This window comes from Cephus cinctus, unplaced genomic scaffold (assembly GCF_000341935.2).
Source record: "Cephus cinctus unplaced genomic scaffold, Ccin1 Ccin1_scaffold0690, whole genome shotgun sequence".
NCBI lineage: Eukaryota > Metazoa > Arthropoda > Insecta > Hymenoptera > Cephidae > Cephus > Cephus cinctus.
Window position 1 is genome coordinate 1,208,086 of NW_014333313.1, and position 23,888 is coordinate 1,231,973.

The 23,888-nt window shown below is 34.4% G+C and overlaps 2 protein-coding genes across 13 annotated transcripts; both read left to right on the forward strand.

Moving 5' to 3' along the window:
* Positions 1–364: 364 nt before the first annotated feature.
* Positions 365–17,003, forward strand: LOC107269827 (chromodomain-helicase-DNA-binding protein 1). 7 transcript variants are annotated; one of them, XM_025087098.1, is made up of 22 exons: positions 542–2,111; positions 4,785–4,897; positions 6,117–6,398; positions 7,613–7,801; positions 7,886–8,055; positions 8,227–8,390; positions 8,491–8,650; positions 8,737–9,049; positions 9,149–9,356; positions 9,443–10,447; positions 10,563–10,808; positions 10,903–11,070; positions 11,337–11,463; positions 11,547–11,707; positions 11,807–12,168; positions 12,288–12,522; positions 12,652–12,771; positions 13,097–13,324; positions 13,396–13,719; positions 13,815–14,302; positions 14,397–14,510; positions 14,640–17,003. In XM_025087098.1, the coding sequence occupies exons 1-22, from the start codon at positions 2,103–2,105 to the stop codon at positions 14,851–14,853; spliced, it is 5,400 nt and encodes a 1,799-aa protein (XP_024942866.1). In that variant the 5' UTR covers positions 542–2,102; the 3' UTR covers positions 14,854–17,003. The 7 variants fall into 7 exon arrangements, with proteins under 7 accessions (XP_024942867.1, XP_024942866.1, XP_024942868.1 ...); XM_025087100.1 differs by having other exon boundaries at positions 8,263–8,390; positions 14,628–17,003; XM_015744102.2 differs by having other exon boundaries at positions 543–2,111; positions 14,628–17,003.
* A 505-nt stretch (positions 17,004–17,508) lies between these two features.
* On the forward strand, positions 17,509–22,155 carry LOC107269830 (saccharopine dehydrogenase-like oxidoreductase). Of its 6 annotated transcripts, none has more exons than XM_015744110.2 (8): positions 17,509–17,646; positions 19,608–19,780; positions 19,892–20,067; positions 20,150–20,469; positions 20,548–20,694; positions 20,790–20,880; positions 20,968–21,230; positions 21,319–22,155. In XM_015744110.2, the coding sequence occupies exons 2-8, from the start codon at positions 19,609–19,611 to the stop codon at positions 21,422–21,424; spliced, it is 1,275 nt and encodes a 424-aa protein (XP_015599596.1). In that variant the 5' UTR covers positions 17,509–17,646; position 19,608; the 3' UTR covers positions 21,425–22,155. The 6 variants fall into 6 exon arrangements, with proteins under 6 accessions (XP_015599596.1, XP_015599598.1, XP_015599597.1 ...); XM_015744112.2 differs by lacking the exon at positions 17,509–17,646 and adding an exon at positions 18,269–18,375; XM_015744111.2 differs by lacking the exon at positions 17,509–17,646 and adding an exon at positions 18,308–18,498.
* The last annotated feature ends 1,733 nt before the right edge of the window (positions 22,156–23,888 follow it).

Sequence of the window (23,888 nt, forward strand, 5' to 3'; positions counted from 1 at the left end):
CCATATTGTTTGTCAATATTTCACTATCAATTTGCTACACTCGTTCATTCAATACAGTATATCATTATATGTTTACTCTATATGTATAAATTATGTTAAGACACTATTAAGATATGTAATATCATACAAAACATTAAATATATCATATTATTTCTTCAACGACTTTTACCGAGTTACATCATTGCATCTACCTGTAGAAAATTTTGTTATCTCTATTGGAATAAATATTACAGTACCTTCATTTGTTACCACTATTTGTCATCTAATCTTCATAGAATACTATAATGTTTTCCAAGAAATTAATATTTGAATACAACAGCATTAGTAAACAAATAAAAATAAACACAATAAAATATAACCCCATCCGAGTGTTAACCGTAAACTAATTTATAACACCAAACTATTACAATTAAGGTAAGATAACAAAATTTGCGACAAAGAAATTCATTTCACACACTAACGTTTCAATTAAATTCAAACGCGCTGACTATGAAATCTCGATTTCTCAAGTATCAAAAACGTTCATGCGCAACCGGAAATCGCGAGTGGTCGACTATCGAATTCTCGAGGTTCTCCTCCTTTTCCGGGGAGACGTGCCACGAATCTTTAGGTAATATTTTTCGTCTTTCATTCTGATCATTATACATAAGATCATTCGCTTACAAAAAGTCGTGGTGCTTCTCATTCAAGCGGGTAAATCATTTTGCCTCATTGTACGTAAATTTATTACGCTCGCGGCACTCGTTTTGCTGAAAACTACTGTGAAAATACAGTTTAGAATCCTTGCCTTGTCTAACAGAAAACTGTGTCCTTTTTTAGTTACTGATATCGCCTTCGAGAGGCGCTTTTATACTGTGCATGACGTCATTAACACTTTACATAACCATACATCAATTGACGCATTTCATTAATTATAAATAGAAATACGATAAGTATTTAGAACGTGTGACATAGAAATGGACAATATCCTGGGCTCTGCTTTAACTTTTTGTTGGTAATAATTTAAGTGCTCATTGTTACGCATGAATCAATTTCTTATTATCGAATTACTGAACAATGGTTTTTCATTCAAATGTTTGGCATTGAACTATATAAACAGTCAAGTGAATCTGGAGAAATTGAAATGTACGATACTAATAGTGAAGTTCGCAGCATTTATAAAATCTTAATTTTTTTTCGGAGTTGATCAAAAACGGAAATTCCTAAAACAGCTTTATTATATGAATAATTCATATGTAGTCTACAATTTATCGCGGTCATTCAATATTCAACTGTACCAAAAGAAAAAAAAAATGAAAAATCAATCTTTCTCGGAATGTACGTCATGAAATATATTCGCGTAACCATGGTTTTCGCTAATTGCGCATGTAACGGTATATCGAAATGTTCGCTCAACGCATTCTGGGTAGAATTTCCTGGATTAATCAAAATGGCAGTCTTCTTTTCTCGGTGACGTTTTAAAGTAGAATAATCGCAAATAATTTGATAATAGTCGCGATATAACATTACAACAGAATATAAAAGTGAACATTTGTAGACAGGGTAGCTCATACGTAATGTGACGATTATTTTCGGGTGAAAGTTTTGTGTAGTGCGCGATTTGACTTATAGTAATTTAGCAGCGTGAGATACAGAGGAGGGTATGTAACATGCGCGTTGGTTAACTCGAGAGTTCGCTATAGACGTAATGGCCAATAGTAGCCAATAGTAGCAGCGGTAGAGGATATTACTGGCTATGTGGTGAAGACGTAAAGGTGGCGCACGCGTTGCATGACGGGACCTTGCCGATGCTAGCGACGAAGGCGATGGCGGCGGCGTTTGTGAGGAAGGTGGGGATAGGTGAGGGATGCGGCGGGGCTGTGAGGGGTTGGGTCGGGGAGGGCGAACGAACGAGACGAGTTCACAAAATGGCGGCCAAGCTCGGGCCCATGACCATATAGTACGTGAAAATTCGATAATTTTGCACAATGTCGCGACTCTGTATATCAATGGTTGTTTAATATTACGAACACGTGCGCGGCTAGTTCTTTTATTATTGAAACTGCATGCTCTAGTGCGGGGTTTGTGCGAAATTCGGAGATCGGAACGACGCGTAGACAGGAATGATGCAGGTGAGTGGAAGGGTTCGAAAATTATTGAATTTTATGAACTTCCCTCGTATTCTTTTTAAACAATAATTGTTTATTTACGTTGCCGAGATGAGGTTAGAGATTTATTTACGATGACGATTTGCGATTGTAGCCGTGGTGTTGTTTGGAACAGGGAATATTTGCGTTGCCACATGCGTTTCTGTGATCCACGACGAAAGAAAACCTCATAATTAGTGAAATAATTATTTTGAATGCGTTTAAAGAGTTTCCGTGTTTAGGGTGGGGCCTCCTGGTCCTGTAGAGCCCAGGAACTTGTCCGTTAAAGTCCTCGATTTTCTACAACTTTGCAGAGATTTCAGCCTCATAATAACCTATAACTTTGTTTACATTCATTCATATTGATGTTTTTCACTGAAAATGTCCTTGTTCCATCCCAATTTTCCCATAAAATGATTCCTCATGATCTCTTCTATCCTTGGGTCATGGTTATTCAAAAATTTGAGATGGACCCATTTTTGCAATTTGAGCTTAAAGTTTAGGGGTGCATACTCTCTTTATAACCTATAAGGTTCCACTACATGACTCTACATAACAAACAAAGTGCTTTTTCAATCTTGTAATTGGGATATGCTTGGAAATCTTGAAATATTTTCATAGAAGATGCATACTTCCTTTTCTGTGGTATATTTCCATAATTTTTTAAATAAAATTACCTTTCCTGTCTACCTAATATTTATAGAATCTTCAGCATTTCATATTCACCTTTGGATGAATTATAAAAGTGATGGAATTGTGTGGTTTGTCATATAATAGTTCATGGGGCTGCAATGAAACTTTTCTATAAATCTGTAAAATTTATGGTGGTACAATGATGCTATTCATCTCAGAATCCTTGTTAACATTAAAACCTCTTCTACGTTCAGAATCATACAAGTCATTTAACCTGTATTGTATTTACATTTGTGTAAGCAAAAGTGCTTTAACAAAATGTAAAGCTATGGGGGTTAAAGGAATTCATGAAATCTTGTATATGTTACGTTCTGCTGCAAGGTCATAAAAAGAAGTGTGATTATATTTTGAGTTATCTTGCATTTCATTACATTATACATATTTCATTAGCATTCTAGAGAGTACAACAAACCATCTTATATTTGATAAATATTATTTCTTCTTTAAAGGTATGACATTTATATCTGTCATATAGTTTTCATAGCGAATTTTAATGTGGTATTACATGCTACTGATACAGTCATCTTGTATCATTCAGTGAAGGATTAAACTAATATTATCATTCATTATCCTTTTTCATAGGTCATAGCAAAACATTGTTAATCCTTGGTTCATTTGATTGTAACTGTTGAAGTCATCTGCATTTGAGCTTAATACATTATACAAATTTTACTGTCTCGAATCACATACATCAAAAGAAAATATTGCAAATGTTGAACGATGGAAATCCATTCAAGAAACACAAAACTATATATTCTTTAACTACCAAATATTCATGATTCTTTTATTATTTCATACAGTTACATTTCATGCGCCTATTATTCCTTTAACTATTTAGAACTAAGCACATTATTTTTTATTTGTCCACAAAAGATAATTTGAGGATGCTTAATGAAAGGAGCTTGAAGAGTTTTAAGGAGCATCATTTTTATACAGCTTCTAATATACCACACTGTGAAGGAAATAAGACAAAAGCACATTGGTTCATGTCTTTTTGAATATTCAGTTAAGACATAAAGCAAATTTCAAACTTTTCGTAACAGTACAATACAGCTTATATGGGTGCATTGTACTTTTAAGTCTAATGTTGTAATTTTTGTAATATATCAGACGTGGAACGACTGTCAGTGTACCTGTTGAACTTTATAATAAATATATACATAATATTTTTACAGCAAAGTTATATCTCTTATTCCCTATAATACCTATCATATTTTTAAATAAATAAGTCCATTATTAATGCTGCAGAAACATACTATACATTTTGTTTCTGCCTCTGGCTATGAGCTCTGTAAATATGCGTTAAATTCTTCAGAAGAAGGAAATTTTCGGCGATGAGAAACTGTTGAGAAATCGCATACACCTCGTTGCGATGTAAACGTATTTGGATATTCAATCTTCCACCAGTATAACAAATTTCGCTTAAATCTACATGCTTCATCATCGGCTGCATCGCACAAGATGGTGGACCTGGTTCACGAAATGGAGGAATAAGAATAACCGTCCGCAGAGTAGATGGCAATGTTGCCCTGAATTCGAAAAGTCAGGACAGAATCGTACCGTGGAAGACTTTAGAAAGGATAAGCATTTTTTTTAAATGTCAGCATATTGGCATAATTATACTATAATTCATTTATCAGAAATCACTGGTAGCACAGATTTCTTCGCAACATGGCGTCATCTTGTTTCGTGGCTGAATATTGTTAAGAAATTTTCAATTCATGATTAAGGACGTATATGACGTATTAGGCAAATACTCGTATAGTATAAGCTAATAACATTGTATTTTAAGATCATACGAAAAACACTTTTGTTCTCTTTTGCATGAGACGTGGCCTGACAAGGGCATCTTCAAAATAAGTATCGCGACTGATACTCAGTCAATGATAATCATGTATTCCAAACAACACTGGCTACACTCGTTTAGGATGATACCTTATCCCACCTGTTTAAATTATCTTACAGAAGACATTAGACTCGGAGTCTGCTAAAGAATCTGGATCCGATTCTGACAATGAGAGTAAGAGCGATAGCTCTTCCTCTGGGAGTAATTCTGGCTCCGGTTCTGGATCGGACAGGTGCGTATCGACACATTGTTCGGGCTTCCCTCGATACCAGAATGCCTTTACGACCCTTCAAAGTATTTAAAATAATAACGCTTAGCTTTCAGAGTTTAATGTAGATTGCCATTAGATAAATGCACTGTGGGCTGCTAGAATGTCATCATGGTGATCTAAGCATTGTCTACAACCAGATTCACTGTATCTCGATATTACGACGTAGTTTTTGTAATTTGATACACATTTCATCATATTAATTTTCATGTTGCTAGTATTAGATAAACAAAAAAAAATCATTGACCCGCAACTACATTGTTATTAAGACTATTTCATTTATCGTATCGATATTTTTAATCCTCATTCAAACATGCGCGGTTGTTTAAAAGTAGTAGAATTGACTAATGTGATATATATAGATGACGTAGTAGAGATTATTGCATAATATCCAACGAAATATTTATCAGCATATCTGATTATCATAATATCATCCATAGAATTTCTTTATACAGTTCTGCATGGGTTTATCTTTATTGGCCGTATATTATGGCCTTCTGGTATTTAAGGGTATGCTCTCGAGTATTTAGTATTGTGACATCAAATCACCTCGGCTATTTGTGTACTGCCACAGCTTAATAAAAGCACTAATATTGCCTCACTCAATTTTTCTTTTCTTTCGCTAACTGTGTTTCTTTCGTATCCCTGTGAGGACATTTTCTAGTCAGTCTTATTCTTTGTTTTAATACGTTTTACCAAGTGCTCAATTTTGCGAAAATACTTAAAACGGTCTTTCACGATGAGCGGCAATATCTAGTTTACAAAGTACATAAGTTAGAACGACCAGTGAAAGAAAAAAAAGTAATCGCCTTATAAGTACACTGAAATATATATAGAGGGCAGAACAATTGACAATGATTAATGTTTTCGTGTATTTTTGGGGAATACAACAATTTTGTATTAATCAGCAATAAGAATGTAAAAAATAATTAGGCTCATGGCATAATTCTTTCCAAGAATTCCGGATACACCAATTGCTTGTCTTATATACATACATATGTCAAATATCAATTGAGTTGTTCGTTACATGTTCTGGACATGTTCAGCCATGGATACAGTGAATAGTTTGATAAATTGAATGTATATTTGATACAAACAAAACATTTAATATATTTCAAGGTACTTTATATATCAATAATGAAAGAAAAATCGTACAATGAAAAATTACCTCGCTGCTATGCAGCGACTCTAGCTCCTCGAGTGGTTCCGGCTCGGCGTCGGGTTCTGATTCGGAAAAGTCAGAGAAGTCAGATGCACCTGCACAAAGTGATAGCTTTCAGAGCAAAAGCTCGCATCACAGCACAGAAGCTAAACTTAGGCATAAAAGCGACTCTAGTCGTGAATGGGACGAAAATCCTGACATATATGGCATCAGGAGGTCCGTACGTTCTCGGAAGGAGCCAGAAAGGCTCACGACGCAACGTGAGAGCGATAGCGAAGGTCGCAAGAAACTTAAGAAAAAGAGGTAAGTGATTGAAAAAAATAAATTCTGATCATCTCAATAAATATATTGATTACGTTATTTCAATTCTGTGGATCTGCCAGAAGATGAAGAATATATATGTTCATATGTGATTAGTGACGATGATCTTGTCGCTTATCGATTTTTATTTACGGAAAAGGAACAAAATTCAATAATTTCATATTATACCAAATATTGATTTATCATCGTAGGCTACTACCGTATTGATTGAAGTCGTAATTTAGACCTATATTGATATTTGTGGAGTAATCAACAATTTTTGTGGCCTCCCATTATATGACTGAACATTGCTTCTTTTTTTTATACGTATGTTTTTGTAATCGATTTATTGGACGTTGATATTGATGATGCAACATACACGGCTATTGGGAAAGAATTTACATTGCTTTAATAATTGTCAGAGCATACTTAATTAATGCTGAGTTTTCTGAGTATAATTTAAAATTTTATTCATCGAACTAGGCAAATTAGTATACTTGGCATGATGCTAGCTTTTGCCCTCAAGCATGATATGCAATTAACATATCAATATATACTTATTTACATTATTGATTATCCTATGCTAATCACATATTAGAGTGTAATGTATTGACATGCCAAAAACTCTATCGGAGATTATCATTATGTAAAAATGAAATTTTTCTACGATCATAATTAGTCCTTAGGTTGCTGTATTGTCAAAGAAAAATATTTATAAGTTTTTTTTGCGTTCTATTATGACGTATATTTTACTTGACTATTTGTTTTATGAAAGTGTAGAAGTTTTGCTGTATATCATTTTATTGATTACTCCGCATCATCGAGAGACGCGATCGAATTTCATGGTTTACATTAACGTAATGTGTTTCATATCACTCTTATCTTAGCGACGTTCCTATCGACCGGAACAAAAAAGATAACTACATTGCAGTGCGATGCAATAATTTTGCTTATTATTATACATTGTTTTGCATCAATTAAATATGGAATTATCCGTCGCAATCTATGGTCACGTTGGTTATTTATTGCTCTGTTTTTACAGCGTAGTTTATACTTTATTTGTGTCATTGTTTTATGTACGATAGATCTTTTTTAATTAAGAGATGATTTTTAATCAGTCATTTCATTTATGTCAGATTTTCGTTGTTAGCACCAAGTACAGTGTAACAGAAACTCTAGGGCAATAATCATAAAAATATTCTTTTTTATTTTTGTAGCTCGCATAATACATGGAATTCAGATAGCTCAGATTCGGAATCGGATGATGCTGAGAAGAAACGGCCACCTCCTAGTAAACCGATAAATCGGCGTGCAGCACAGAAGGCAAAGGAAAATGCACGATCTCGTAATAAACGCATCTCAGAGTCATCAGAAAATTCATCTTTCGACAGTGATGACAACAGAAGGTAGCAATCTGGCTGTGGTGATTTATTTTAGTTTATTGTATTCATAATGAGATCTCTAAGAGGAATATCAATTTATATTTTTAGACAAGTATCAAGAAGGACAGGGACAGCTGTCAGTTATAAAGAACATAGCGAAGAGGGAACTGACAGCGAAGACATTGTTGAAGTTGATGAAGCTACAGCTACACCGGCAGAACCTGATAATGCTGAAACCATCGAAAGGATTTTGGCTCAGAGGAGAGGCAAGAAAGGAGGTTGGTTTAATTATTCATATTAGTATTACTGGATTTTGAAGATCAAGGAAAATGCTTATGAAAATTCAAAATTTTATAACCATGCCACTGGAATATTAACATGTAGCATCTCGTGAATGAGAGTAATTGAAATTTGCTAAAATTATTGGTCACGCCCATTGGCATTAACAGTTACCGGAAACGTGACGACTGTTTATGCTGTTGAAGAGAATGGAGATCCAAATCCAAAAAATTTGGATGACGACGAAGCGGAAATGCAGTACCTGATCAAATGGAAAGGATGGTCACACATACACAATACGTGGGAATCGGAGGAATCCTTGAAGGCTCAGAAGGTACTTTTGTCATTTTTAATATAATTAATTCTCGTCCTAGTCTAGCTTTATTTAAGCCTAATTATGTAATTCTTCATTTATTATTTCATAATTTATTCAGGTTAAGGGGATAAAAAAGCTGGAGAACTTCGTTAAACGCGAGAGGGAGATAAAACAATGGAGGGATTACGCAGGCCCCGAAGATATAGATTATTTTGAATGTCAACTAGAATTACAACAGGACCTCTTAAAGAGCTATAATAACGTCGAAAGGATTATAGGCAAGTATCGATAAACTTTTTCTTATGATTAATCCTTGTGATCAAATTCAATTTAAGTAATACACATAATGAAAATACTTCTGCAGCCGAGTACAATAAACCTGACTCAGAGCATCCCGATTACTATTGTAAATGGGAAAGTCTGCCGTATGCAGACGCCACGTGGGAAGATGGAGCGTTAATAATAAAAAAGTGGCCAGAGAAGATAAAAGAATTTCGTGATAGGGAAGATTCAAAAAGGACACCGAGCAAGCACTGTAAAGCTTTGAAATATAGGCCAAAGTTTCACCAGTTAAAAGGACAACCTGAATATATGGGAAAAGGAAAAGAGTTAATTCTCAGGGATTACCAGATGGATGGACTCAATTGGTTAATTCATTCTTGGTGTAAAGAGAACAGGTAAATAAAAGCAATTGTCCTATCCTTATCATTTTGAGTGTTTATCAAAATTCTGATTTATATGTTATCTATCTGATAATACAATTATTTTGCTTTCAGTGTTATCTTGGCTGATGAAATGGGTTTGGGTAAAACGATACAGACGATATGCTTCCTATATTATCTATTTCACACACAACAACTTTATGGACCATTTTTACTAGTTGTTCCGTTGTCAACAATGACTTCTTGGCAACGAGAAATGGCCCAATGGGCACCCGACTTGAATTTTGTCACCTATTTAGGGGACGTTACGTCGCGGAATATTGTAAGTTGTACAGCCAATAAAGTATACATAGAAAAACATAGTTTCTACATGTAAATTTTGACTAGCAAAATTAATTTTAATTACAGATTCGAGAATATGAATGGTGTTATTCTTCAAAAAGATTAAAATTCAATGCCATCCTTACTACATACGAAATAGTACTGAAGGATAAAGCATTCTTGGGAGTTCTAAACTGGGCAGCCCTGCTTGTTGACGAGGCTCACCGATTAAAGAATGATGATTCTCTTTTGTACAAAGCACTGTCCGAATTTCATACTAATCATAGGTTACTTATTACTGGGACGCCATTACAAAACAGTTTGAAAGAGTTATGGGCACTGCTACACTTTATTATGCCAAATAAGTTCAATTCCTGGGAGGAGTTCGAGAAGGAGCACGATAATGCTGCCCAAAAGGGTTATTCCAAATTGCACAAACAACTTGAACCATTTATTTTACGTCGCGTCAAGAAGGATGTGGAGAAATCATTGCCTGCAAAAGTTGAGCAAATATTACGTGTTGAGATGACTTCTCTTCAGAAGCAATACTACAAATGGATTTTGACTAAGAATTATAACGCTCTTCGTAAGGGCGTTAAAGGTTCCACTGCGACATTCTTAAATATTGTTATCGAATTGAAAAAGTGTTGCAATCATGCCTTCCTGACGAAACCTACAGAAAATGAAAAAAGGGAGAGCAACGAGGATTATTTGCAACAACTTATACGTGGCTCGGGAAAGCTTGTACTGTTGGATAAACTACTGGTACGATTACGGGAAACAGGTCACAGGGTTTTAATATTCAGTCAAATGGTCAGGATGTTAGATATTCTTGGAGAGTATCTACAAAAGAGACACTTTCCATTCCAAAGACTCGACGGAAGCATAAAGGGTGAACTCAGAAAGCAGGCATTGGATCATTTCAACGCTGATGGATCACCAGATTTCTGTTTCTTATTGTCCACACGTGCTGGTGGTCTTGGTATTAACTTGGCTACAGCTGATACAGTTATTATCTTTGACTCCGATTGGAATCCTCAGAATGACTTGCAAGCTCAGGCTAGGGCGCATCGTATTGGACAAAAGAATCAGGTACTTGGATGATTATTACACTTTAAGAAAGACATTGCATTGTATTTAACTGCTATACAGCGTTGTCCCAGGATTTATAAATACTTAAGGATTCGTCTTTAAATTTCTGTGACAGGTTAATATATATCGGTTAGTAACAAAAAATTCAGTGGAGGAAGAGATTGTAGAACGTGCAAAGCAAAAAATGGTACTAGACCATTTGGTTATTCAACGGATGGATACCACTGGGCGAACTGTGCTCGATAAAAAAAGTGCCGCCACCAACAATACTCCATTTAACAAGGAAGATCTTAACGCCATCTTAAAATTCGGCGCTGAAGAATTATTTAAGGATGAAGAAGACGGAGACGAGGAACCTACCGTAAGTTCAATAAGAGATGGTTAATATAAAAAATAAGAAGATTGTGCACGATATTATTTCTCCGGGAATATTAATGGAATTGTTACTCAAATAGTGTGATATCGATGAAATTTTGAGACGAGCGGAAACGAGAGACGAAGCACCAGCGACAGTTGGAGATGAATTACTTTCGGCGTTTAAAGTTGCCAGTTTTGCTGCCTTCGAGGAAGAATCTGAGCCAGTTGCTCAGCCCAATGAAAACGACGATGAAAGCAAAGATTGGGTGAGTAAATCTTGCAATTTTATAATAATTTTTATTTCAGTATTATTGATTAAGTACCTGCAGACCCACAGTGTCTTTCGGGTACTAATCTGTATTCTTCATCAATATGCTCATTGTTATGTATTCATACCAATAGTTAAAGATATTCTTTTGATTCTGTTTGTTTTAACGATATGTCTTCACCCGCCACGTGAAATGTGTTTAAACACGTGTTAAAATTGTTTCTGATTGTTACTTATTACTCGTTTTCTTGTTATTTCCTTCAGGCGGAAATTATCCCTGAAAATTTCAGGATAAAAGTTGAGGAGGAGGAGAAATCTAAGGAAATGGAGGATCTGTACCTTCCACCAAGAAGTCGGAAAACATTGCAACAAATTAATCAATCTGGCGAAGGTATAATTACATTCAAAGGTTATTCAAGTATCTTTGAAAATTATGTGACAATGCTCTAAGAATTTGTTTGATATTTTTTACTGAAGGAAGAGGTAGGAAACGGAAGAAGACATTAGGCGACGATAGCGAGGATGCTGAGGAGTCTGGTAGTGACGTAGATGGCAGTGATGATGATAGACCGAAGAAACGAGGTAGACCCAGAGTGACACCTCGTGAAAATATGAAGAGTTTCACTGACGTTGAAGTAAGTCCTAGCTTTAGAAAATCATCGTAGATAACTAAAATAATTTATCAACACTAAATTGTATGCTAACTGTCATTGTATAATTTTTTTTTTTAATAGATCAGACGATTTGTAAAGAGTTACAAAAAGTTTGGAGCACCACTGAAGCGCTTAGACGATATCGCAGCAGATGCTGAGTTGCAAGAGAAGCCAATGTCTGAGTTGCGCTATCTTGGAGAACAACTCAGGTCAAGATGTGAGGCTTGCATAACGGAGTTCGAGAGTACTGCCAAGGAAAATAAGGCTGGTGAAGAAGAGGGCAGGGGACCAGGTCGCAAAAGAGGAAGAGGTCCTACATTTAAAGTTGGTGGCGTTATGGTCAATGCAAAATCTCTCTCTGCTGCTGAAAAGGAACTTGAACCTCTAGATCAAGCATTACCATCTGACTCTGAACAACGAGCCAACTGGCATCTTGATGTGAAGTACGTTTCACATCTATCGATACCTCCATGATTTTTCTCTTTTACTTTAATTTTTTTATCATTTTTTATTGCAGTTTTTATACCTATTTATGTAGGCAAATGTATTTGATTGATTTCAGATTGAAACCTGCCAACTTTGACTGTGATTGGAATTCCGATGATGACTCTAGATTGTTAAGGGGTATCTATCAACACGGAATGGGATCTTGGGAAGCCATTAAGATGGATGCCACACTGAAACTTGGCGATAAAATTCTACCCAATGATTGTAAACCGCAAGTGAAACAATTAAATGCACGTGCTGAGTATCTTCTTAAGGTTCTTAAGAAGCAGATGGACCTGAAATTAGGACTGGTAAGTTTATAATGTAAATCATTGACACTAGATATACATATGTATATGTGATTTGAATTTTAAGTTATTAAGAAAGTCAGTCCTTATTTATGTTAATTGATTATAATATTATTTTAACAATGTTTTTAGACACGAACAAGGAAACCTCGGAAACCTAAAGAAGTGAAAACAGCGATCACTAAAGAAATAATTGAAGACAATGATAGCTCAGGTGATGAAAGTAAAAAATCGAAACCAAAAGTTGACAAGGTACGTTGTAACATTTTTTTAAACAATATTGTTAAAGACAATGAGGCCTATAAATTATGTTCTACATGATATCCAATACTTCCCTTGATGCACTATGAATATACTTCATCTCTATGCATATCTTGGCAGCGCTTCAAGATAACTTATGTCGCATTTCTATTTTGACAAGTCATATAGACCTGTAGTTGCCAAATTGTGAAAATAACATTGAAAATACTTACAAAACAGATCAATTGAGGGACAACTGTGTTTTCGAGTCTCGCGTCAGTGATATAACAAATATGTAACTTTATCTTAAATGTAATTTGTAAATGTAACATTGCAGCAGCTCGTGAAAAAGGAAGAAGAGTTCGTTTTGAAAAGAGAAATTAAAGAAGAGAGTGATGCTGCCTGCGAAGAAAAAAAGAAAGAGAAGAAAGTAAAGAAAGAAAAGAAGGAGAGTAAGAAAAATAAAAAGAACAAGCAGCCAGTTGGACCGATGCACTTTACAGCTAACAATGAACCCAGAGCTCTGGACGTCTTGGGCGATTTAGATCCTTCGATATTCAACGAGGTTATTATTATTATCTAACGTGATTTTACTTTATACTTTAAACCATATCTTATTGTGATCATCTTTCGCAGTGCAAGGAGAAAATGAGACCTGTGAAGAAAGCCTTAAAGGCCCTGGATAGACCAGATCAGTCATTAAGTGAAGCAGATCAGGTGGCTCATACTCGCCAATGTCTCGTTCAAATTGGAAATCAGATCAACACATGCCTGTCGGAGTATAAGGATCCCGAGCAAATAAAAGAATGGCGTAGTAATCTATGGTACTTCGTATCCAAGTTCACGGAATTTGATGCGAAGAAACTTTATAAATTGTACAAACATGCGACGAGGAAAGGTGACCATAACGTCAGTGCATCGTCCAGTCCTGAGAAAAAGGAAGAACCCATAAATCCAAAGGTATTTTTCGCCTCTGTCATAATATACGGAACATCCGGTATACACATTAAAAAGCATGCAACAATACTAACTCTTCAATTATTTTAATTTTTCAGAAATATGAAAAGCAGTATGATAAACATATCGAAAAACACGCGACAGACGGTAGCAGTAAAGATTCTCGATCAATAAAACGTAGAATCGAAGATATGGATGAAAATATAAATAACAGTCATCCAAATAAAAAATATCCAACGTCTACCTCTATGGTTGGTAGTAGTACCACTACCGTCACGACTGGTTCAGTAACAATTACTCCAGTTACGTCAACACCAAACTCCACATCAAGTACTACGAATAGTGTTGAGACTCCAAGACAAAAAGAGCCAAAGGAGTCCAAGCATAAGGATATTAAACGGGAAAGGGATAGGGATAGAGATAGAGACAGAACGCACAGTGATAGAGGAATGGATAGATTAAGTGGGGGTAAAGATGAGAGGACTAGAAGGGATAGTGGTGGATATAACATGACTGGTCATTATAGTGGGAGTCGTGAAGATGATCATTGGATGTCGAGAGACGGAAGGGATCCTCGCGATGGCAGGTAAATGGAAATATATTTAAGTATCACATTATGTGATGTCTTGATAATCTTTCTTTGATTATATTCATAATTTTTGTTTATTCTATTGGTGCAGGTTTGGAGATCATAAACGTGAAAGGTTTGAATCTTACGGACGAATGTCTAGTGGATATCACAGGGATCGAGAAAGGGATCGAGACCGTGGTATGCACATAAACGACAAGAGAAGGTGAATATTTGATTATTTAATAATATTGTGATATACTTTATTTGGAATGTACTAATTAAATTCTCGTTTTTAATAATCAGTTAGATTATACGTGACAAAAGTTTCATCGTTTTGCAGTGACTATTACAGATATCCGCCGGGTCCACCGAGTTATGGATATGGAGGTCCAGGTGGTTATAGCAGCGGTGGCGGAGGTGGTGGTTATCCACCTTCGGATATGCCTCCAAGTCATTATAGAGGACGAACTTATCCTGGTGACGGCTATCCCAGTGATTGGCGGCCGAGCAAAGATTACAGACGCGATTACGATAGAAGACCTCCACCGCCAAATGCCAACTCCTAGTGCTCCTTCCTCGCCACCGTCCTCGAGTGTGTTGTTAACCGGTTATAATTTTTCTATAACCTTACATTATGCTGTTCTGACTGACTGTGCACCGCGAATCGTGCTCCGCACTAATGGAAACGTGGCTAGACTATGAAGTCTCATTAGCCCTTCCTTAATGGCGCTGAAGTTACTCGTGGGCCGTAGCCGTGTAAAAGAAAAAGAAAAACAGAAAAAGAAATCTATTCCGATGCTTATCCAATCGCAGATAATTTTAACGTGATCAGGTCTTTTTGAAAGGCCCCTTATTTACGTATAGGTTGGTGGACAGTTCACGAATGAAAATATATGAATAGTACATAATACATTTTTATATACTCGAGTTTGTGTAAAGTGTCGATAACAGTGAAACAGATTTTTAAGTTTATATTTGGTAACTTATGTCGCACGATGAAAAAAATGAAGTAACTGACAACAGTGATGAGTCTCTATTTGCCCCAATTGTATCGTATTTCGATCGGTTTATTATTGTGCAATTCTGTCGGGGTATATTAATTACTCGTGTCGTTAAATATTAAGAAATGATTGTGTTTCTGTAAATGCGTGTAATGTTTCTGGTCGATGGTCCGTGAATTACAGTAAGAAAAATGCCTTCCTTTCCGATAGCTTCAAAACGTGTACAATTAATTAATTTTTGCATTTTGAGTACCCACTACCAACTTTCAGTTTACGAGTAAATTACAATAATAACGCATATATCTTACATCTATTTTCATGGATCTTCATAATTAATTTTTGATGGTATAATTCCGAGCAATGGAAACTTGTAAATGTTACAAAATGCATTTCCTCATTAATAACGTAAGCTTAATCTGTAACTTAACAGAGATAGATTTATTTAATTAACTAACAACTTATTGCTCCATCAAGATAGATGTAAACTCGATTAAAATTGTTTTGTGCAGCGTTGTCGTCAGATATTCTGTCATTGCAAATGAAAATAATATTAAACTGCTGTTAACATGTTTAGTATCACATAATTCAGCCACAAATTAGATTTTATATTAAGAGAAAAAAAAAGTATGTATATTATGCTGAGAACAGGACCAGAAAGAACTCACTCTTTTCGAATAATAATATGGCATTCGGCACAGTCCACTTCATAGTACCAAAACTGAAATCATGCATGAAATTATGTGGATAATGAATCATCATTAATGACAAGAAATATTATGACTTAAATATTTCGAATGATTATTAAGTTGTTATAAAGGAACATCAACTACGGTATTGCCTTTACTTCTTTTTTTGTTTACCGTAAACTCATTCTGCTACAAATCACGTTCCTATTTTATGCACTGAATTTCTGGTCAAAGATAGAATTATCAAATTTAAGTACATCAAGGACATGTTATTTCTGTCCTAAATCAGAACACGGAGCGCTTCACTTTTTTGTATAATCTACGTCGATGAAAGTATGGAATAACTTTGTATTTGTTGAAAACGAAACACCGTAAGGTTAACAAAATGTACGTTTGGCGATATAAGCGAACATTTTTCCCTTCATAATGGGTATAATACCTTCGTATTATTTCCTGCACGCTATGCCTTTATTAGAGTGTGTAAAGCATAAATTATTTTGTAGATTATTATTATTACTATAATTACACAAAACCAAGCTAATCAGTTTATGGTCAATAGTTAAAACCTCTTACAATTTTTAGTGTGCATTTGTGTAAATAATAGAATAGAATATATTAAGTAAGAAAGACATGGCCACGATCACAAAGAATCATAATGGTAATATATAAGTAACGTGTTTAAATGTATTAAACACTGTACGAGAAAAGGAATGTGTAAGAATCACAGCCTGATAGAAAATCTGCTAGTTTAGATTTTTATTTTTTGAGATAAAAGTTCAATACACGATGGTAGCTCAGCCGTTTATAATTTATTACTAGCTGAACACAAATCATGAATAGTAAGGAGAAAAAACAATGGAAAAAACATGCTGTATATATAAATAAGTAAATAAAGTAATTAATGATATAGTAAGATATATAGTCTAACAGTCGATATATCGTATTATAAAAAGCAGATAGCATCATGATATAATAGGAATGTATTTTATCTATCTTTATTGTAGATTATTAAATATTTCTGGAAATACATCTAGAAACTCATTTTTTAATACAACTTGTACCTCCAAGGAAACATTGGTTACAGATAAACAATATGTATTGTATAACAAATTGCCGCTAATAATTTTAGTGCGGTGTTGAAAATTTGATCGAATTTCTGTCTACAACATTTTCTCGTCTAGTAAGATTTTGATCGTTGACCCAATTTATCCAGGTTTTTTCAGTCTTCCAAAAATAACGGTTACAATATCTGTATACTGTTCTATACAATTTTTTGAGGATCTCTTGAAACATTTTTTTTGGAATCTACACTCCAGTTATCAAAAAACATGATACCTACCCGTTTACATGCATGTATAAAAAGTATTGCAAATCCCGACTGTAGAAACTAGATTTGTTATTCTACGTTTGAAAATAGATTGAAGGCTTTGTGAATTCGGCGTTTCGCTCTTCGTTCCTTCGCGCTGCGTTACTTCAGCCGTCCCGGCCATATACGATTAACACACATGCGCATCTCCTACATTATCTTTCTCTCTTCTTCTTACTCTCACGTTTCTTACACTTACTCACTTTCTCATCATTTCCAGGCATTCAAGAGAAGAAGAAACTCCTGTCGATTGCGTCAGTGTTCACATAAAACGAAGTACAGTTTGAACGCAAAAAAATTCTTAAGGTAAGCACGAGCCGTGTGGTAATTACTTTATCTTCCGTATTAATCATAAATTTTATTATGTCAATATTCTTATTAGTCTTCGGTCATAACAAAGTATCAACCTTGGTCTAATATGTAAAATAATTTTTTATTGCTGTGACGATGGAGAATCGTGTTACCGTTCTTCTTTGAACTATTCCAAAGTAGTTTATTGTTAAAGAAAATACTTTCTCGATATATTCTTCTTTATTCAACTATTTTAAATATAGAACAGTTGATTTATGAATGCATTCTCGTTCAAGTACTATAACGTTATACGTTCCCATAAAAATACAGTTATTTTTAGTTAAATGCAATTCCAAAGTACAGTCATAATACTTAATAATTGCCTCAAGGCGGATTAATATATGAAAATATAAATATTACGTTCTATTTTCGATTTAAATATTTAGTTGCGGGAAACTACGTCTTCAGAAATACGTTGTCATCTTGAACTATTGTCTTAATTAATTTCGAGACGCGCGAAGATTATTGCAAATTAAATGTATAATAGTTATATCAGAAAGTTTTAGTCATCGCATATAGTGTATTTTAAATTCAATATTTGTTTCCTCTGAGCATGTATGAGTTTATCAATCCCCTCTTTTTATTTTCATCCACCTCCTCAATCCTTCATACTGGAGTTGATACAGTCAAGTACGTTGCGCAGCAATCTCTACGGCATTCGACTACAGTGTTGTACCGGTATTGGAAAGTATTCAGAACTTTGTTACTCGCAGTCAGGATAACTATATTTATTCTTAAGACGTAATTTAACGAGCAAAATCATTTCGCGTTTCTTTCGCCAGTACATTTGAGCTATCGAAATATCAAGTAAGTCATTCCCTTTTCAATTCTATTTTGCAATTCATCCTGGACGAATGCGCATCCGGATAACCGGCACTACATTTAATATACATATGTATGTTTTTGGCAGAATAAGAATTATCTAGAATCTACTTGTACCGATATACAATGATAGTGCAATGATTCTTATTATTAAGTAGCTCTTTAAATTTCGTTCATGTTCTGTTTGACGGTGTTCTACGTACTTCTGTGACCTTGTAAAATCCTTTAAAGTATTACATTAATTTTTGCTAGAAGTTAATGTGGTCTGTTCACATTTTTTTTTTACCGGCTTGTGCTATCTATGATATAATAGATATTTTGTAAATGTAACCTTGTTTTAAATCGATAGCTATTTGTCTCGTTTATTTTACTTCACCGATTTTTCAATTTCAAAGGGAGTGTCTTTTGTTGCTATGAGCTGACACGGCTCCACCTACGTTTAAAATTCATGCCTAACACCGGTTTCATGTACTGGTATTTAATACCGGTACTAATATGTATTTAATCAGTTAATAATGCAGATTTGAGATTATAACACAATATATATGTATGTTTATCTGTAGTTATTTATTGTTTTATTTGATTGATTAATTTGTAACAAATGTATAAACAATGTAAATCTATGTCATTGTGTGAGGGCTATTAATAATTGTGAGAATTCTGTTTCATAAATATTTGATACTTTATATTTAGTTTCATGAAACCTAAATTCAACAAATAAGTATATGTATTTTGACACTGATAGAAGAATTATTGTAATGCATTTTAGTGCAAAGATATTAAATTCATAGAATATAATACAGACTGCTTGATCAGATGTGACATGACTTCCAAGCACATATGTTTAGCATAGAGCTCTTGGCGGCTTATGAGTCACTGCATTGTAATCCAAATACGTGCACAAGTCAAAGTTTGTTTCTTGCATTAATATCTTTCACGATCACAACAGGCGTTTCAGATGTATGTTAAGTGTTTTTATTCATTTTATAACAAAATTTTAAGTCATGGTTGGATATTTTTATCTGTCACTTTATTTACTTATGTATTTGCAAATGATATTCATATGTTGCAATGAAAGCACATTCTATTTACAGAATGGCAGGTGATCGCTTCGATCTGGTGATTTTTGGTGCTACAGGATTTACAGGAAAATATACAGTTAAAGAAGCTGCTCGATTGGCAAAGGAAAAGTCAATCTCATGGGGTGTAGCAGGACGTCGAAAGGAAGCTTTAGAAGCTGTCCTTAAAGAATTTGCTCCTGATTTTGGTAAAACAATTATTGCCAACATTATTCCTAAATACATTAATCATATTCGTTATGCAAATTTTACCAATTGGAAGGATCGTACACTATTAATAAACTAATATTTTTTTTTAGATAATATTCCTATTATCATTGCGGACGTCAATGATGAAGAATCTCTAAAGAAGATGACAGAACAAGCCAAAGTGATAGTTAACTGTTGTGGACCATATAGATTTTTTGGTGAACCTGTTGTTAAAGCCTGTATTGCAACTCGTACTCATCATGTTGACGTCAGTGGAGAACCTCAGGTATATAAATTTGCTTTTACTCGTTAAAGATCTTTAATATAATGAATATTTTTTATTCAAACTTTTTCCTTTTTATTTACAGTATATGGAACGGATACAATTAGAATACAATAAAGCTGCTCAAGAAGCTGGTATATACATAGTCAGTGCTTGTGGTTTTGATAGTATTCCTTGTGATCTTGGTGTTATTTTCACACAACAGAAATTTGAAGGTGAAGTTAATAGCATTGAAACCTACTTAAATACTTGGAAAACAGAAAATGCTGCTGGTGGTGCAGCGATTCATTATGGGACTTGGGAGTCCGCAGTTTACGGACTGGCACACGCAAACGAATTGCGCGAATTGCGTCGTAAACTTTATCCTGAACCCTTACCAGACTTGGAGCCAAAATTAAAGTCAAGGTATTACTGTAAAATCTTGTCTAACTAATATGCCGACTGTGTTAAATGTTCTTGTAAAATGTCGATATCTGATTTTAGAGGAAAAGTTCATAAAAGTGCGTTATCTACTGGATACTCTGTACCGTTTCCAGGAGCAGATCGTTCGATTGTTATACGCTCCCAACGGTTCTTATATGAAAAATATAAGCAGAGGCCAGTTCAAATACAGACTTATGTGACGTTCAAGTGCGTATGATCTTAGTAAAAATATTTTAATTGAGCTTGCTCAGTTAAAACCTTTTTCCACGATAGAAATTGTATGAATTTTTTCTTATTGTTAGATCGGCACTGTCGTTGATGGCAACTGCTATTGTTGGTTTGTTCTTCTCATTGCTGACCAAATGTGAATGCGGGCGGAAACTACTTTTAAAGGTAAGTGTCTCCACCATGTTTTGATTTGTAATAAAAAATTTTAATTACGTTTTGTAAAAATCAAATTTTATTATTACGTGTATGCAGCATCCGAAGTTTTTCTCGGCTGGGTTCGTCAGCCATGAGGGACCAAAACCGGAAACTATGGAGAATACCCACTTTTCCATAACGTTTAAGGCTAGTGGCTGGACAGAAAAATTAGCAGAACCAACTGATAAGCATCAGGAGCCACCTAACAAAGATTTAATTACCAAAGTCTCAGGTGTCAATCCTGCATACGGTGCTACATGTACTGCTCTTCTATTATCCGCTATTACAATTCTTAAGGAGGCTGACAAAATTCCTGATAAGTAAGTTTCCATATTTATTTTTATTAAACGTTAACTATAATTTTTAAAAACGTATTGTACCTGGATAAATTGTTTATTCGTTATTTAGCGGTGGCATTTTACCTCCTGGTGCTGCTTTTGCGAAAACATCATTGATTGAAGAGTTGAATAAGAACGGTTTTAAATTTGAAGTTATCTCCTCCATCGAAAAGTAAAGGTATTTCAGTTTGAGTATTTTCGGTTACCAGCCTCCTTCTACAAGTAATAAGTATCAGTATAAAGGGACGTGTTACAGATTATCGGCTGAATCTATAGATTTATTTCATTAATTTACTATTCAAAATCTTTAACTCGAAAAGAAATTTGTAATTTTTATTTACATTACCCTTAGTCTATAACATGCTTTGCGTTTGAGTGATGTCGTAATCAGTTTGTTTGTTTGATATTTTTTTAATTACATTTGATTCACAAAACAAGTTTTATGGCGTGGCTTAATTTACTATTATATGTGAAAAACCAAAAAAAATTGGACACTGTTTATTGTGATGTTCAATTAAATTTTTAATTATTTATTCACGTTTGAAGATGTAGAAAGGTAAGATTCTTGGAATTTGCCAATATGGATTCACGTTTTCTTTCTATATTTGAAACTACTGAGAAAGTTTCATAAAGCACAAGTATTTCATACAAAAATTTCATACAAAAATTTCATACTTGACTGAATATTCTGCTGGTTATAAAGGGAATTGATCGATTGATTATCAGACTTTTATCCTAAAGCGAAAGAAAATCCCCTAGCAGGTTTGTTACTTTGCAGCATAAGTTAAATTAAAATAAAGAACATATACATGTGTTGAATACTTGTATTCCATCGTAAAGTAATATTCAAGCTATTTTGTGCTCAATTACAGGGGAGAGTTTAAAAATAAATAACCATATAAGACCAGGATGTATTTTTTTGAAATTATTCCAAAAAGAAATATTGCTGTCCTGTGAAATAATTGAAGACTATAAAATTCAACAACCGTTTGGGTAACTAATGGTATTGAGGAAGGAATTCTCTTGCAATTTGTGAATGATAAAAATATTCGCGAAATAACCTTTATCTTACATTGTGCGAATTATATTGTATCACAGAACAGGGAGGTTTTACTTGTGTCTTCCTTATTGCTATCTTGAAATATTGCAACGTAATAGAGAAAGAAAGAAGCTTCATATAAGGTCCTCCATGTACCAAAATTACTTAAGTAAAAGATAATTAACATGAGCGACAAGATAAATAACTGTTTCTATATTTTTTTTCACGATATATTTTATCAATATTTTATTAAGTAATAATTATCGGCAGATATATTATACGTATGTGTTAGAAATGTAACAGTTATTTTTTAGCTTTATACTGCTTACATATTCCTGTGCAACGTACTATGTACATGTTATTTTAATAAAGACGATTTTAACCGACCAAAATTGTCTTTACCTATTTATATATATATGTACATCTACTAGTTCATTTATCAATTACTTTTAATAATTATAATTGATTTAACGTTTCCTAGGTATAATGTAAAATAAATTCTAATCGTATTATACAATGTCCTCAATAGTTCGTTCAGAATATGATGACAGGTGTAAAAAAGGTTAAAACTAGGTCAAGATTAGATTGAAACATTCAATATAATAAAATCATCATTGACTCGCATGAAATCCTTGATCGGTATCTACGACATTGAAGGTGGTAAAAAAAACCAATACATTTCATGGCTGCAGAAGAAAGGTGATTGCCCTGTTCTCCAAACAATTATTTAGCCACTAATCATGGATGTATTAATATATGGATGTTATACAATTCTGTAGACTCATTAAAAATGTGAGTAGCTATACCTAAACTTGGCCAACGTACAAAAGTAAAAATGAATTATTATAATATATTCTTAAACAGCACTAAATCGATCCCGTGATCCTGTAACTGTTTCAGAAAAGCTTCTGAAATACAACCTACGGCCGATTTTCCAGCATTATCCTTAATTTCTTAAGAAAATCGACATGCAACCTCTAAGACATCTGCACCTGAATAAGTGTCCTTCTGATCCTGCTAAAGGAAACCAATATTGCAAACAGGTGACCTACTTCGAACGAAGCATCTATACAACAAATAAAAGGAAAAGTATATTTGTCAATTTAAAGGTCTTGGACGTAGTCAATCTATTAGTCACATAGTAAATGGGAAAAAGATGGAGAGAAAGAATACCTCATATATGCTGTGCGAGTTCTGCCTGAAGGTATGATCGGGGACGATAAGACGTTAAAACTGGTAATACGTCAGACGGGAGAACTTCCTTCCTTTCCTTTCCTTATGGCTGCCTCCTCCAATGAGATGTGCCAAGACATGGGAGAACTGACTGTAAGTAAGTTCATAACCATTAATCCAGTCATGATGAAACGCATGCACACTTATCTCAAAAATGAACGTCTCAATTTTGACAGGTTAACCATTGAATCGAGGAAAGGTAAAGTCCATATTCTTGGCTGAAGGTTTTTATTTAATTCATATCAAGTATTGTGTGACATGATATCGTTCGTTTCCATTGTCCGTCAGCGAATGATGTAAGAGCAATAATACGAGCGGACTATGGAGATGGAAAAGAAAAAAGAGGACACTGAGTCTGTATCGATCGT

What these genes read in the sequence shown, in the direction of transcription:
- LOC107269827 (XM_015744102.2), top strand. An exon ending in GACAGTGATGACAACAGAAG is followed by an intron (nt 7,802 to 7,885) that starts GTAGCAATCTGG and finishes TTATATTTTTAG; the next exon opens with ACAAGTATCAAGAAGGACAG. An exon ending in AGAGTTTCACTGACGTTGAA is followed by an intron (nt 11,708 to 11,806) that starts GTAAGTCCTAGC and finishes TTTTTTTAATAG; the next exon opens with ATCAGACGATTTGTAAAGAG.
- LOC107269830 (XM_015744110.2), top strand. Translation starts at nt 19,609, where the DNA reads ATGGCAGGTGATCGCTTCGATCTGGTGATTTTTGGTGCTACAGGATTT. An exon ending in AGAATTTGCTCCTGATTTTG is followed by an intron (nt 19,781 to 19,891) that starts GTAAAACAATTA and finishes ATTTTTTTTTAG; the next exon opens with ATAATATTCCTATTATCATT. An exon ending in GCTGACAAAATTCCTGATAA is followed by an intron (nt 21,231 to 21,318) that starts GTAAGTTTCCAT and finishes TTCGTTATTTAG; the next exon opens with CGGTGGCATTTTACCTCCTG.